Genomic DNA, 15764 nt, shown 5'->3' with positions numbered 1-15764 from the left:
ATTCTGATGGACCCGAGTGGACATAGAATAAAGCACTGGGTTCCAGCAAATGTGTTTTCTTTCTTTTTAAGAAAAAGCAATTATTATTATTTGGCTGTGCTGGATCTTCATTGTTGTGCATGGGCTTTCTCTAGTTGCTGCAAACAGAGGCTCTTCCTTTCAGTGTGATGGATTCTCACTGTGGTGGCTTCTCTTGTTGCAGAGCACTGGCTCTAGTGCAAATGGGCTTAGGAGTTGTAGCACTTGGGCTTAGTTGCTCTGTGGCGTGTGGAATCTTCCTGAACAGTGATCGAACCCATGTTACCTGCGTTGGCAGGCAGATTCCTAACCAGGACCACCAGGGAAGTCCAGATGTGCTTTCCACTAGGTCGCTGATGTGCATATAGATACTCCACAGAACAGGGCCTTGTGGATGCCGATCTGAAGTCCTGAGCCACCATGTACCCAGTTGCCTTTCTTTGTAGGCATTTGACGGTGTAAGCTCCGCAACCGCCCGCCTTGCCGGTGTGTGTGGAAGACAGCAACTGAGGAACCCCATCATATCTTCCGGAAACAGCCTCTTCTTGCGATTTCAGTCCGGCCCTTCCAGACAGAGCCGGGGATTCCGCGCTTACTTCAGACAAGGCAAGTTCCGTGTGGTCTCCCCAAGGCGCAGACCATCTGTCCTTACCTCTCCCTCTTGGTGCTGCAATAAAATGAGACTAGTCCTTGGAAATTGTTCCAGCTTTCTATTTAACGTGCGACACTTTAAGAAGAAAAAAGGAACCATGGTTTGCAATGATTCTGTTGGGACTTTTAACTCTGTCTTAGTCCTCCGGATCTCTGTATTCCTCAAAAGGTTGTCAGAATCATACTGAAAAGTGTCTTTAATATTAGAGACACTTGTAATGTAAAGAAGTGTTTATCTGAATTCATTCATTCATAGATAAATGACCTAGCATTTATCTAAGATTTTATGCTAAGATATACACTGCTATAAATTGCAAAACTTGTAACATAGAGTCAAATTCTAAGCCTTGAGATAGTGGTAGCCCTTCACCCGAAGAATCAATGTTGTTTTCTGTTGCCTTTTTCTTTTCTTTCTTTTTAGATTTTATGTGGACCTTTTAAAAAAAATCTTTTGAATTTGTTATACTATTGTTTCTGTTTTTATTTATTTATTATTTATTTTTGGCTAAGAGGCATGTGGGATCTTAGCTCCCCAACCAGGGGTCAAACCCACACCCACTGCCTTGGAAGGCAAAGTCTTAACTGCTGTCTCGCCTGGAAGTGTGTTCACCCCCCCACACCCCGCTACATTGTCTTTTTCTTAAATCACCACTTTCTACTAGAGACCTTTCCATCCATTGCCTTTTGTCTTGTATTTTTAGAGGTTAACCCTTTACCCACCATCAGAGATGGAACCTAGAGCTGGAAGGGCTCTTGTCTGCTGAATATGCCTGTGATTTTTTTTTTCAGAGGATTCCTGTCCTTTCAAATAAGTGTGGTCTCTTTAGTCATTTCATCTGTTTCAGTGGACTCGCTTGCTCATTTTCTGTAGTAAAGCGCCCTGGCCAGTGAGAGTTTTTGGATGGAGTTCCCCTGAGGTTGCAATGTAGACTGTGGAGCACGATTGATGGCAGAATTCTTTCAAAGAACAGTTTCTTAACACTTTTTCTTCTAACTAATCACTTATATTTCACTTCAGAGCAAAAAAAGTCCCCAGCAGGTCTTCTCTGGGCTGCTACATCAGCGTCCTTGGTCTCACGTATTCCTCCAAAGTCAGTGTGCAGTAGCGAGTTCTGACCCTGACCTTCAGTGTACCATCGTCTGTCCTGGCTCTGCACTAAACAGGCAGTGGAGCCCCAGCTTCTCTGGATGTTCCCCATGGGGACGGAACCTGCCTGTCTTTTCTCAGCATTGCCCTGACTGTCCTCACGTGCCCCACACTTCAACCAAGTCTGTGTGATATCCCCCATACCCTCCTCTCTATCTTGTTCAGACTGCCCTCTCCCCAGACCACTCTTCCTCACCCCGACTCCTCCTTCAGCACCATCCCCTTTGTGAAACACCTTGTACACTCCCCAGCTCTCAGCAGGCACCCCCGTCTTCTGTTCCCACAGGGATCTGCACATCCCTGAAAACACACAACTGCCCATATGAAGTCTCCATCAATTGAGTATTTACGTTCCTAAAAATGAAGTCAGTTGTTAAGAGATTATCCCTGTGCCTATAATTTACGAGTGGGTAAAGTAAGTAAATCAATGCCAGAGTTCTATCAAAAGATTCAGGCAACTCATAACCATTTAATCTGTTCTTTGCCACTCCCCACTTCCTGTAATTGAAGAATACTGTTGTAAATGTAGAGTACATCGCCACTTTCTCATGATTCATGTGCAGCTTCCTTGGCAGAGAATTTCTTTGATAAGCCCTTTAGAAATAAGGGAACATCATTCATGTTTTCATTCTTCAAATAATTGTTCTGAAGAATCAGTAGAAATCAAAAGTGTATGACAAAAGTGTGTGTCTGTGTGTCCCTCAGCCTGTGGCGGCCACTTCCTCACTGACTCCGTTGACACTATATCCTCTCCACTGTTCCCGAACAACTATCCAAGCAATCAGAACTGCAGCTGGATAATTCAAGCTCAACCTCCCTGTAAGTAACAAAAATAAAAAAGAATCCAGGATGCATGTGTCTGTGGGAAAGTCCAGCAATGAGTCATGTTCTTATCTCTTCCCTGGTAACAATTGATGGCCTTCCTCTCCTCCTTTGGGAAGCCCTAATTCCTCATGTGCACGAGAACAAGGGTTTCCTAATCTGGTAGGAAGTAATTTTTGCTCTTTATTCTTAATTAATTTTCTTTTTATAAGTTTCAAGGCCTAGCAAAGGAAATAACAAAGCGAAAACCTATAACCTAGTAGAAATGACAGGCATTTGAAATTGGGGGTTAACAAAAATACTGGATGAATAAATAGTTTTTGACTGTTTGTCTTGACTGTGGTAGGTGCTCAAGAAGATGCTAAATGAATAAATGAACAGTAAGAACCATAGACTAGAAAGTTAATAACTTATACTTTGGGGATGCAATGCTATGAGCATATTGGTCTTCAGTTAAGGTGGAAGTTAATGATAAAGCCTGGTCTCTCTTGGTTATAAAATGTATTTTTAAAAGTCCCAGCATCGGCCTTGAAGAAGCATTTAATAAGTACTTACACTGTATTCTTTTTAGAATCCTAGAATCTTTCTGATCTGGTAACAATCTAGTGGTAAGGATTACTGTCCACATTTTACAGAGAAAATGAGGAGACCACTAAGAACTCGAGCAAAAACGACTGTGAGGAGGGTGACCCTGGGGCCATTATGAATCTTGTTTCAAAGGAACCCTTCCCTTCTTGAGGTTTTCAGGGGAAATTAATGACTTCAGACATAATGTGGGAAAAGCATTAAGTTCTTGACTCCACTCTCTAATTAATGACCTGTGTGATAATAGGAAAGTCACTTAGGCTCACAAAGCCCCATTAGCTAATCTAACAAATGAAGGGTTTGGCTTAAATATTCTCTAACATTTTTCCTAGGGATGTTAAACATTAACAAAAGGGTATCTTTATTGCTCTGCATATGATTTGGGGGTCAGTGATGTAACCCTTAGCCAAAGAAAGTAGCCAGCCAGCCAGGAACCAATCCTTGGATAAAGAAGCTCCCGGCCTTGAGTCCTGAAGCCTTGCACCTAAGGATAGTTTCTAAACAGTTGTAAAGCTCTTAGATGAAAGAGCTCACTGGTGTAAAGACAGCAAAAGGAAAAGATCCTATTCTAAAGATTCGAGACCCTGGAAGAAAACAAAAGGAAAATGGACCCAGACTCAGAGTATTTTGCAAGTAATTGAAAGCTTTCTTTAAAAATGACTGAACCTCCATGTCCCTGCTTCTGGACTTAAAAGTAACACAGAAAATGCTAGGATATTTGTGCCAGGGAGGAAAATGTGTCTTATTTACAAGCACAGGTCAAGAATCAGAATTTAAGGAAGCTATTAATAAAAGTATTTCTGAGAGAAAGACAGCAACAGCTGATACTTTCTCCATCATCCATGAAGTAAACCCACCCCAGGGTTCTCTTACCAGCACCAGCATTTCAGAGTCTACAGACATTTTTAAAAGCTTTTCAGTTACTCTTCAGACAAAAACCTTTTTGCACAGTGGTGGCTACTTCTCCTCTTTGCCCCTGTCGTCCGATGCACATCTGACAGATTCATCAATTCTTTGCCAGAGCATCAGCAGGTGAAAGGATCAGGGCTAAAATCTTGTTCCCTGTATGTTTTGTTTGCCAGAACTTTATTAAACAGTCTTCCTCTCTTCCCTTACAGTCAATCATATCACCCTATCCTTCAGCCACTTTGGCCTTGAAAGCAGCACACCATGTACCCGAGATTTTGTAGAGGTGTTGGACGGCAGCCATGACGACGCACCCCTCCGAGGTATGCCGTGTCGCTCACTCACTTCTGTGGCCTGGGCTTTCTACGGTTTCTGTACTTACATGTGTATATGCTGTCATCAGAGGTTAGAATGTTTCCAATAACTATGAAGACTGTCGTAAGCCAAGGAAAGATACCGAGAGGCTGAGGAAGCAGGAGTCAACGTAGGGCTTGAGAAACTCAGCTCATTCATCTTCAAGGACATGAATGGTTTATGTATTTTTTATTAATTGAAAAGTTGCAACTGCTTTAAACAGTAGTAAAATGCAATCCATTTTAACATTAGATAGCATTCTGTGGGAAATTTCTTGTTACTGTTTGACCACAGTTCTCGTGTTCAAATTGAGGATGTTTCTTCTGGTTTTGTCTTCATTGGAAGGAAAGTAATGGATGGATGGATGGATAGATAGATAGATAGCTGTAATGGATAGGTAAATACATATATATATATATGTACATTGGATGGATGGATGGATGGTTGGATGAACAGAATAGATAGACAGACAGGCAGGCAGGCAGATATTATGGAGTTCTGTTTGTAAGACATCCCAGTAAAATTAAAGAATGTTGCTTATAGTTTCTGTAATGTTCTCAAACAAAATAATCTCAGGTTATTTTGGGAAGATCCCCTGGAGAAGGCAATGGCTACCCACTCTAGTATTCTGGCCTGGAGAATTCCATGGACAAAGGAGCGTATATGTATCTATATACATATAATTCCATGGACAGAGAAGCCTGGTGGTCTACAGTCTGTGGGTTCGCAAAGAACCGAACATGACTGAGCGACTTTCACTCACTCACTCATTTAAATGTTCTCTATGACTCACTCCTATTTGAGCTTTGTCACTCAAGCTCCTTATCCTGCAGTAGAAGACAGGTTCCATCAGAGAAGGGACTTTGTTTTGCTCATGGCTATATTCTCAGTACACAGAACAGTGCCTGAGATGATAGTAGGCAATTGACAAATGCTCTCTGTGGACTTCTGCTTGTATTCTTTGTGACTTTTGTCTGTAAGCATTTGACCATTGTCAAGGATATATTATTTAACAGACACTTATATAACCTTGCACTGAGCACTCTTCTGAATTTTATAATAGTAAACTTTATAAATAGTACTATTTTTATAAAGTTCTATTCATTAAAAAACTTTAGAACTTTATAAATAGTAACTCAATTCTTATACCCTTATGACATAGAATTTCATTATTATCCATGTACCTGTTTCTCAAGTGGAGAAACTGAGGCACAGAGAGCTTGAGTAACTTGACTCGTGTCACGTAGCTGGTAAGTGGCTGAGCTTGGAGGTGAATGCAGGTGTTCTGGCCCCAATAGCCGCAGTTTCTCAGCTATTGTGTGTTGCTGTTGAGTATTAGCCCCCTTCTTTGTGCAGGTGCCTGCTGCCCTGGAGAGTTTAACATTAGTTACATTTGGAAGTTATCTGTGTTTCTCTTACCTTCCCCTCGCAGTCTTTATCATGTTTATAAATGTGTCCACAGTTTATTTTGAATCATCAGGCATCATCCCAAACACTGACCCTGACCTAAATGGTTCTCTAGTAGTGGTTTCTTCTGTTTGGTTTGGTCTCTTGTGATTTTAGTGAATACATGTTGGCATATCATCATTCATTCTCCTTGTCAATGTCATCATTATTTAGGCCGATACTGTGGCCCCTCCTTGCCCCATCCTATCACTTCCTTCAGCAATGCTCTGATGCTGAAGTTCGTCTCAGATTCTACAGTGAATTTTGGTGGTTTCCACGCCACATATGCTGCATCCACATCAGGTAAGAAATGTCAGCAAGTGGTGCTATTAGGTTAAGAGGAATGTGTAGAAAATCCTTGATTTATTATTTGGGATTCCTTTACATTTTGTGTTCTGAGCTAGTTTTGTAGATCTCCTCTGTGACTCATTTTACTGTCTTTCAAATTTGGTTAACATGCTTATAAATTCTAACAGCTGTGAACTCTGTACCACATCTTCCTTATCCATTAACAGACATTTGTTCCCATACCTTGACTATTGTGACTAATGCTGCTCAGGGTGAGCACTGGAAGTGGGGAGAATTGGTTGGAATGATCTTGGGTGACTTGCTTGTCAGCATATCCTTGTTCTCCTTCTTGATATGTTTGTTGAGGGAGCCCCTGATGGACAGGGTCCAGTGGTGTCTCTAACCGGTGGACAGCTGCCATTCTTCAGTCTCCCTGGCCTGACAGCTGTGCTCAGGCAGGGCTGGGTGTCTTCAGGGATGCAGGATGGACCATGGCACATGGGGAGAAGGGGAAAGAGGAGCACCCAGTAAGAGGCTGTAAGCTAGGATAGTTCTGCTTGTCAGCTTCCTCATTATTAGCTGTTAAAAGCCTTAGAATGCTGGGAGATCTGTGCAGGTTTCAGTGCTCTCCTGAGAAGGAAATGTTGAAATATTGCTTTCTTTTCTAGGCCAGGGGTGAAAATCATCCTGGTCAGAAATACTGAGGATTAAAATGAGTCTTTTATTACATAGAGCTATAGTTCACAGGAAGAAAAGGCTTTTAGAAAAGAAACTACAGGGATTCCTTCTAATCCACCATACCCAGTGGCTTTTAGTTTTCAAGTTACAGAATCTTTTCCTTATTATTATATATGCCGTGGATTTTTTTTTATTATGAAATGAAAAGAGTACATCCTCTGATGCTCCTAACAGCTCTTCTGGTGTTCTTTCTCTATCTTATGGTGTCTTGTATTTGACATTTACTCCGCCACTCACTTTGTTTCTCTTTTCTTCTAGCTTGTGGTGGAATATTCCACATGGCTGAGGGCATCTTCAACAGCCCTGGCTACCCAGAAGTTTATCCTGCTAATGTGGAATGTGTCTGGAACGTCGTCAGTTCCCCTGGCAACCAGCTCCAGCTGTCTTTTATGTAAATCCTTTTTTTTTCATAGTGTATTGTTTCGGTGAGAATGAATCTGCAGGAAGGAAGCACTGTTACTAATAGGATGGACAACTAATAGCATATGTGTCCAAACAAATGTTAAGAGAATATGGTGGGAACTTCAAGGAAGTCTGTTTGCATATTTCCTCTGTTTTAGTCATAGTTTAGGTTATAAATAGCATTAAACTTCTCTTATGAATGGTTTTAGAGTCCTGCCTAACATTAACAAGAGTGCATGCCTGAGCTCTTAGCATGTTTTAATTTTTTGAATTCTCATCTTCAGATAACATTAATTTTGTCTTTTTTTAAAAAAAACTTAGAAACATTTAGACTCTTCCAGAGAATCACTATCATTCTTTCTTCCAGCAGAAATCCCCATCTCAATTAAGCCTTCTTTACTCATATACCTTATCTCTATCCCTAATCCACTTTTTCTTCTTACTCTTAGCAAGAAAAGGATTTTGAAAGTATTTGGAACTATTGGCCTGGCAAAAATGCCTATTTTTGTCGGACATTGTTTTCCAACAAAGATGGGTTTATTTGCAGTCATCAGAGAACTGCAGTTTGAGGCCTGCAACCATAGTGAGCCACGTGCAAGTCCCTGTATAGAAAGAGAAGGAGAACACTTCTATAGAGAAGCAAAGGAAGTTGAGAGGGCTACAGTAAACATTCTTCTCATTGGTTGAGCCCTTCAGGAAGAAAGAGAGGTCTTTCTTCTTCCTGCTGGACACTTCTGTTTTTGCAGGGCATGAGACTGCCCCCTTTTGGTATGTGACTCTATTTAATTGAGATTCTATTTATTAACTTTTTACATTTCCCCCTTTTGATCATAATATTTTTCTGAAAGCATTGCTGATCTAGAATCAGGGTTTCTAGTTTCAGCAGTTTTCTGTGTGTCCATGTCAAGAAGGACCTTTCCTGGTATAGTATCTCCTGTCAGAGGGAAAGTGCACACACTGGAAATCTATCAAGGTCACATTTGTATAACTAGGAGGAGTGGGAGGGAGAATGCTCAGGTACTTTTAATCTGAAGTGCATTTGATATCAAGATCATAGACACTGGAGATTGTCTGAAGCCATAGGTCATCATCAGAGGTTTGGCAACAAACGTCTAACAAGGCCTAGTCTGGATATCTTGGGAAACTGTCTAATCAGATGTCACCTGCTTCAATTCCAGAACATCTTTGCTTCAGGTCACCAGCTGATATGCAGGTCCAATCAGGGTTCAGTGATTTCTTTAGGTGAACCATATGAATCCAAGAGTCTACTCCTGAGAGCTTGGTTTCACAGGGTTGATTAGAGGTACCCAATAGGGGCCTTTCCAGTGAGGATGAAGTGAGTTCTTCTGGAGGAGTCTTTTCCAATTGACAGGTTTCAAGATGTAATGCTTAACGTCTTCATTTCTCAAAGGTATACTATGAAAAGATTATGCTATTAAAACATGGTTACTTTTAATACCAGCAATTAATCCCTTGCAGTATTGGAATATCTCACTTTTTATCAGTTGTGGGTCAAAATAAGTGAGAGCCAAGTGCATTGGAAATTCTGGGGCTATCTCAAAAGATAAGAGTATAAGTTTCAAAAGGGGAGGATCCAAGATTTAGAAGGACTGATAGCAATGTTTTTGACCAAGATGTTTGGAGGGCTTCTGTAAATTTGGCCAAGTCTTAATGATGCTGTTGGGTGTTCAATCAAATCGGAGGATTGAAGGTGATAAGCACAGTGGAAGTGCTGTAAAACTAGTCAAACAGCAGACTTGTCAGAGTACCTGGCCAGTAGAATGGATTGCCTCAATCACTGTGAAAAGTCTGAGTGGAGTTCCCCAGGTAGGGATCCTCTTTTCCAAAAGGACTTTTGCCACAGAAGAGAGAGCAGCCTGTCTGCAAAGGAAGGCCTCAGTCCACTGTGGAAACATATAGACCACGACTAAAACATATTTATATCCATTAGAAGAAGAAATTGTATAAAATCCGTTTGCCAGAGCTTGAATGGTCCATTAGGCAATTTAAAATGTCTGGGAGCAGCACAGACAGGCTTCCCTCAGTTCTACTTTGGACACGTGGGACAAGTGAGGTAGGCACTTTTCTCGGCCTTGTTAATGTTTCCTCTGTAATATTGATTCATGAAGGCAATCATCTTGTCAGTAGAACAATGGTTTAATGCATGCATATTGGTGGGGAGTGGGAGTTTTAGAGTGTCTGGTAGCAATAAGTTCTTATTTGATGTGAACCAGAGCTTTCTCTTTTTATCAAACCAACAATAATTGAATTTCCAATCTTGTTTTCCCTTTTCTGAGAGCAATTTCTGGGCTTTTCTAGCCAGTTTTTCTAAATTTCCCTTTGGACCATGACAGAAGTTTGGTTGCTATTGGTTCCTTTAAGGGCAGCATTCCTTATAAAACTATTGTCAAGGTAATTTTCCTTAGCTTACAAAGAGTCAGGTTCACAATGTCCCAGAACCTTAATAATAGCTAAAGTGGCAAGGGAAAGTATCACATCCAGTAATTCCTAAACTTGAGGGGAGGCATTTAAAACTTTTTTGCCCTTAGAAGTAAGGAGGGCATATTGCTTAGTAAGGAAGACACATTGCTCCCATGGTATTCCAAAATTAATAGCTACTCCAAAAACTACTATCAATATGAGCTACTATCAATATAAATACTAGCAGTTTTATCCTTGGTTAAAGTATAAGCCCATGTTGCTGCTGCTGCTGCTGCTAAGTCGCTTCAGTCATGTCCGACTTTGTGCGACCCCATAGACGGCAGCCTACCAGGCCCTGCCATCCCTGGGATTCTCCAGGCAAGAACACTGGATTGGGTTGCCACTTCCTCCTCCAATGCATGAAAGTGAAAAGTGAAAGTGAAGTCGCTCAGTCGTGTCCGACTCTTCACGACCCCATGGACTGCAGCCTACCAGGCTCCTCCGTGCATGGGATTTTCCTGTGTGTCAGTGTTCCATTCTCTTGCTTTTCATATAAAAAGGGAAAAGAGAATCCAGTCATTGGGGCCCAAGGACAGATGAGTTCCTCAAATTGCCTTTAAGGCCTTGAAGGTTATGTTATCTCGTTTCCTCTTAAAATTGGGTTGAGGGTGTTATTGTTGAGTAAAACATACAGAGATTTAGCCATAAGAGAGAAATTTGGAATCCAGTTTCAGCAATAATCAACTAGCTAGAGAAAACTTCATAGTTATGCTTGGTTTCGGGTTTGGGGAATGTAGGACACCACAAAGTCTGTCTGGACCCAGGTACAACCCTTGTCCTAATAGCAGATACCCTAAATATCAAAGCTGGATTTGGGCAGACTGCAGTTTTCCTTTGGTGATCTTAGGTCCCTTTAAGGCTGAAAGCTTTAGCAAGTGGATGCAGTTTTCCTGTGAGGCTTGAGATGCAGCATGAAGAAGCAAATCATCCACGTATTGCAGCTAAGTAGTTGAACCTCTAGAGAACTTTGTATGACCCAGACCAGCCTTCACGATTCCTGAGAAACAAGGGCTCTGAGTAACACCCTGAGGTGTTACTGTCCAGGTGAATTGTTCTTCTTACCAAGTAAAGGCAAAAAGGTATTGACTAGCTTCATCAACCAGAATGCTAGAGAATGCACTACATGGATCAATTGCAGTAAAGAATTTGCTTCCAGGTGGATTGATGTCAGTATCCTGTGAGAGCTGGGGACCACACGGTAGAACAGGATAACAGTGTTGTTGATTGTCTGGAGGTCCTAGATAAATCTGACCTTTAGCTTTTGTCACTGGTGAACTGGGAATGCTTCAAAGGATAGTACAAGGAATAATGAGACCTTGAGCTTTGTAGTTTCCTAGGAGGGCTTTTGTGTCTTGAAGAATCTTTATATTTAAAGACTTTTTATTAATTCAGGGAAGAGGTTTAGAGGGGTCTACCTGAATCTTCATAGGAGGTGTGTTGTGAATTGTGCCAACATCAGTTAGAGATTTTGCCCATAAGGAAGGTGGTAGCTGATTCAATAGAGACAAATAGTAAGTATTTCCAGAATCAGCTCTAGAACCATCAGAGATGGAAGATAGAAGATGTCAAAGGGTCATCTAATTGCCCTTGTTGGTTACTTTGATGACTCCTGTCAGAATCTTGAATTATTTCCCCCTTCTTGGACAAAAATATTCCAGCATGGCACTTCTCTAAGATGTCTTTACCTGACAAATGGGTAGTGCTAGAAGAACTAAGGGAAAAGCACATGTATCTCTCAAAGGACTTAAACAAAAGGGAATTAGTTCAGAGACAGGAACCTCCTGAGACTCGTTAGATCCCCACTAGTGAACTGTTTCTGTTCTCTGAGGCAGGGGCTTTTTTTTTTAATAGTAATGGAATTGAGCACCGAGAGTGTGGCTCTGGGGTCAGTTAGGATTGGAAGAAATCCATTCCTAAAGAAATGTTTCTCCACACGAGTTAAGAGGGAAGATTAGGAAGAATTCCTGTAGTTCCTCAGAGGCCAGTTAGAAGTGCTTCAGGCTGAAGATGTCTGAAGCACTTAGATTTGGAACAATCTCTTTTCCAGTGTCCTGGCTCTGCAGTAATAGCGGATACTAATAGGATATGGTTTCACTTAGGAGCCTTCTTTTGCTGGGGTTGAAGATTAAGAATTTTGGCAGTCTTTCTCTGAGGTGACTCATTTGGAGTTGGAGAGAGCTGGTTTGCCACATTAGCTAAATCTGGGATAGACAGTTTCCCATTCCATCCTGATCCTTGTTACTAGAAGGGAAAAGTCCCAGTTCAGCCCATTAATAAACATAGTGTTAAAAGCTACCTGGGCGAAATCAACATCTAAAAGAACATCAGAATTTTCCTTAAAAATGATATGAAGTTGATTGTAATAATCATGAACAGTTTCATCAGATTTTTGTGTGTGAGCCTGGATTTTGTTCCAATCAGCAGGATTTGGAGAAACCCCAGGAACAATGTGATGAAGCCTCCTGGGGATTGCCTGAGCCTGATCATATAATGATAGCAGGCTGGCCTCCCAGCTGTAATTCTAGAAACCTTGCAGGATTTCCCGCAGTTAGTAGTTTTCATCCAGTGCTGATCCTAGCCTTCACTGCCCAGCATAAGGACTAGCTGATGTAAGGTTGATAAGTTTAAATAATTATATTAAAATTTTCCAGCAGTCTGTGAGTATCCTGTTACTTTGGGAAAACTTTTGACTATAGCTCTCAATTCAGCTTTGGTTCAGGGAATACAAAAAACTAACAGTTCAGCCTCTGGATTCTTAGAAGGCTTAATTTTAAACAGACATTCCTACACGTTCAGAGGAAAAGCGAATGAGAATAGTTTCAACAGGGAAGCTTGGTAAGAGAATTGGTATGAGGGTAATTGGCAGTACAGAGAAGGAGGAGACAGTATAGCTAGGAAGGAGGAAGATGGCCTTGGAGATGGGATCTAACCCATGAAGAGCCAAAAGAGAGAGACCAGATGGTGTTAGGGGCAGAGCCTGAGACAGAGAAGCTGAAGAAGAGGAGCCTGAGGCACTGGGAGCCGTTTTATCTCTCATTACTCATGTTTTCCTTAAAATCTTATTTTGTAAAGAAGCCATTCTAGGCTCCTGATAATGTTGGGAAGCTTCCAAATACCAATCAGAGTAAGCATTCCACTCATTTCTGGAAATTTTGAGCTATTGTAGTCCTCTTTGTTTCTAAAAGAATTCAACTTTGGGAATTTCAAAAGTTCATCATAATGATCATTGAGATCCTAAATTGTCTTTGGTCAGGTTGGCCCATTTAGTCAGAAATGTGCATAAGGAAAGACTTCAGTTCTTAAACCTCAAATTTGCCAGAGTCTCTGTTTGGAAGGTACTCTCACAATTCTTAGTTACCTGGGCTCTGATGTCTCAGAGGTTTTTCTCTAGAGTAAAAGAACAATTTTCAAACATTTTGCAGCATAAGCAGCTCAGTTCAAATAGCTCACAAGCCTAAAATACCAGCCAATTCTAAGGAAATAGCTTGGTCCTAGAGGAGCTTGGCCAAAGGCTTTTTTAGCCACTTTCCAGAGACTAGCCCTTTGCAAAGGATAGGCTGAAGGCTGGACAAAAACAGGCACAGTTTCAGTGAACCGTCCCCTGTTCCCAAAGGAATGGTTCAAAGGCTAGTCTGTTTCAATTGAAACGGTCTGATCTCAAATCAGACAGAAGTGTCAAGTGAATACTTGTGTACAGAGCAAAGCATTGACCAGAAAGATGAAGCTTTAAAATAGATTCTGAATAAAACCTAGAGAGCTTCAAATGCAAAGAGAATGTGAGCTCAGATCCAGGAGAAGGATCTTCAGACTCCAGATTTGGTGGGAAAAGCAGTGAATGACAATGGGCTGAATTGTGGGTGCCACACCTGTTTGCTTACCGAACCACCAAAATGTGGGTCTGAAATAAACAGAATGCTACATATTCCTCCAGCAAAGACGGGCTTATCCAGGATCAGCAGAGAACTGCAATTCAGGATGCACAACGGTAGTGATCTACTGCAAGTCCCTGAACAGCAGGAGGATGATACTTTTTTTAGAGAGAAAAGGAAGCCAGGAGGGCAGTAAACAGAATCCATGGCTTTTATTGGCTGAGTCCATGCTAGGAGAGAGAGGAGTCTTCTTTCTTCTTCCTGTTGGGCTCAGCTACCATCATGGGGTGTGAGAGTTCCTTCTGGTTTCTCCATTCTTTATAATTAAAGTTTCTTTTTATTAATTTTGACAGAAATTAATGAAAAATCACTCTTATGTTCCTCATTGAACTGTAAGCCCTTTTAAATATGGACTATGGACATACAGTCAACAGTAGGATCCTGCCACATTCTGGGCAGTCTTAGGTTAAATTAAATAGCAATAATGTATTTTCTAGAAGTAGATAGTGCAAAGGACATGGTATGTGAAATGGGGCTTTTTAATCCATCAGTAGAGAAATACTTGTGACACTGGTAGTGCCACACAGGTAATGGGTACTTAATAAATATTGGATAATAAGACATTGGTTTTTAAAACTAAAAGGTTTTTGTTTTACTCTATCACAGATTATTGGGCTTTGGTTGATGTTACTAATTCTGTTTTGAAAAGAATATAATACCTGACTTACTGTGGAGAGAAGAGGATGGTTTTGAGGACACTGCTCTGTTTATTCCAAAAACCTTGCTCCTCTTCTAGGCATGCCATTCTGTGCATCAAGAATGGATTTTTTTTTTAATGAAAGATAAGTCCTATTTCTGGACCATGTTCAAATATCTCAAGTTACTTTCTTTTAGCCTACCAGTCAATGCCTCTTTAGGATCCAACTGGCATTGTGTCAAAACAAAGACACCCTCTGAGCACCTGAAAGGCAATGCAAGTTTAAGTTGTCACATTGGAAAGAGGTTTTGTTTGCTTTTATCTTTACAAAAAGCACAAAGTTTTGTATGGGAAGAAATATAAGTACATATATATATACATATGTATTACATATATATACACATACAGCCATATATACATACATATGTATTTTTTATTCAACATTTATTAAGCCCCTACTTTATACAGGTAAGCTTTTGTTACACATATGTTAGATGCTTCATATATAAAGCACAATTTACTCTCTTAATAGATGCTTTATAGCCAATGATGAATAAAATGTGAACATCGTTCTTATGGTAAGTCCAAAGTCCTTCACATAGATTACCAGGCTTCATAATTGCTAAATTAAAGGGCTTTTTTGTTGTTGTTGTTGTTTTCCTCTTTGTCCTTACCACATTCACATTCTTAAACAGTCTGATGTTCAGCAGTTATCAGGTACTGGGCCCGGTCCTGGGAATGTTCAAGACAGACAAGATCCCATTTTTTGTTAAGTTATTAAGAAATTAATGTCAAGAAGCTATTTGTTTAAAACCTAGAGAGATTCATTTCATCTCTGGGGATAATCTTATCCATACAGGGCCATAGTTATGATTAGATATGTTAAATTTTAAATGTACAGCACAGGGCTGATGCATGCCTGATGTTCAATGAATGTTAACTCTCTCACCCTGCCATTTCTAAAGTCTCTTGTTTGGCAGTTCAAAATTAAAATTAAATGGACAACACTGAGCTGTCCTCCTAGAGGACAGAAGATAAACACAAAAAGCAAGTTTCATCCATTGTATTCTTTAATAGACACTAAATCCTGATTATTGTATAAACAAATCTAATGCTTCATCTTTTTCTCTTCTCATCCATGAGAAGTGAATTTTGATTATTTTGTCGTCCTTGCTTCAGTTTTATTTTTAAAGTATAATTTGTGGAATACAAGATGTTCCTCTTTATGCAGATGATAATGAGAAGGGCTTTATGGCAAGGCCTCCGAGTTATTTCTGCCCTGATCTAAACTATATCCAGATGGGCACTTGGAGGCATTCCCCTGGGGTGGGGGAGAAGCATATGGAATATGTCAAGTTCT

General features: G+C 40.6%; 1 protein-coding gene across 1 annotated transcript in view; it reads left to right on the top strand.

Annotated features, from left to right (window-relative positions):
* CUBN (cubilin) overlaps positions 1–15764 on the top strand; it is a 263943-nt gene that overhangs the window by 145975 nt on the left and 102204 nt on the right. Inside the window, exons 32-36 of the mRNA XM_061436135.1 lie at positions 465–624; positions 2522–2635; positions 4342–4452; positions 6104–6232; positions 7214–7346. Of these exons, the coding sequence (XP_061292119.1) occupies positions 465–624; positions 2522–2635; positions 4342–4452; positions 6104–6232; positions 7214–7346 (647 nt within the window). The remainder of the gene's footprint in view (positions 1–464; positions 625–2521; positions 2636–4341; positions 4453–6103; positions 6233–7213; positions 7347–15764) is intronic.

The sequence above is a fragment of the Bos javanicus genome, chromosome 13 (genome assembly GCF_032452875.1).
Source record: "Bos javanicus breed banteng chromosome 13, ARS-OSU_banteng_1.0, whole genome shotgun sequence".
NCBI lineage: Eukaryota > Metazoa > Chordata > Mammalia > Artiodactyla > Bovidae > Bos > Bos javanicus.
Note: the sequence above shows the minus strand (reverse complement) of the source record. Positions and strands in the feature narration are given on the sequence as shown.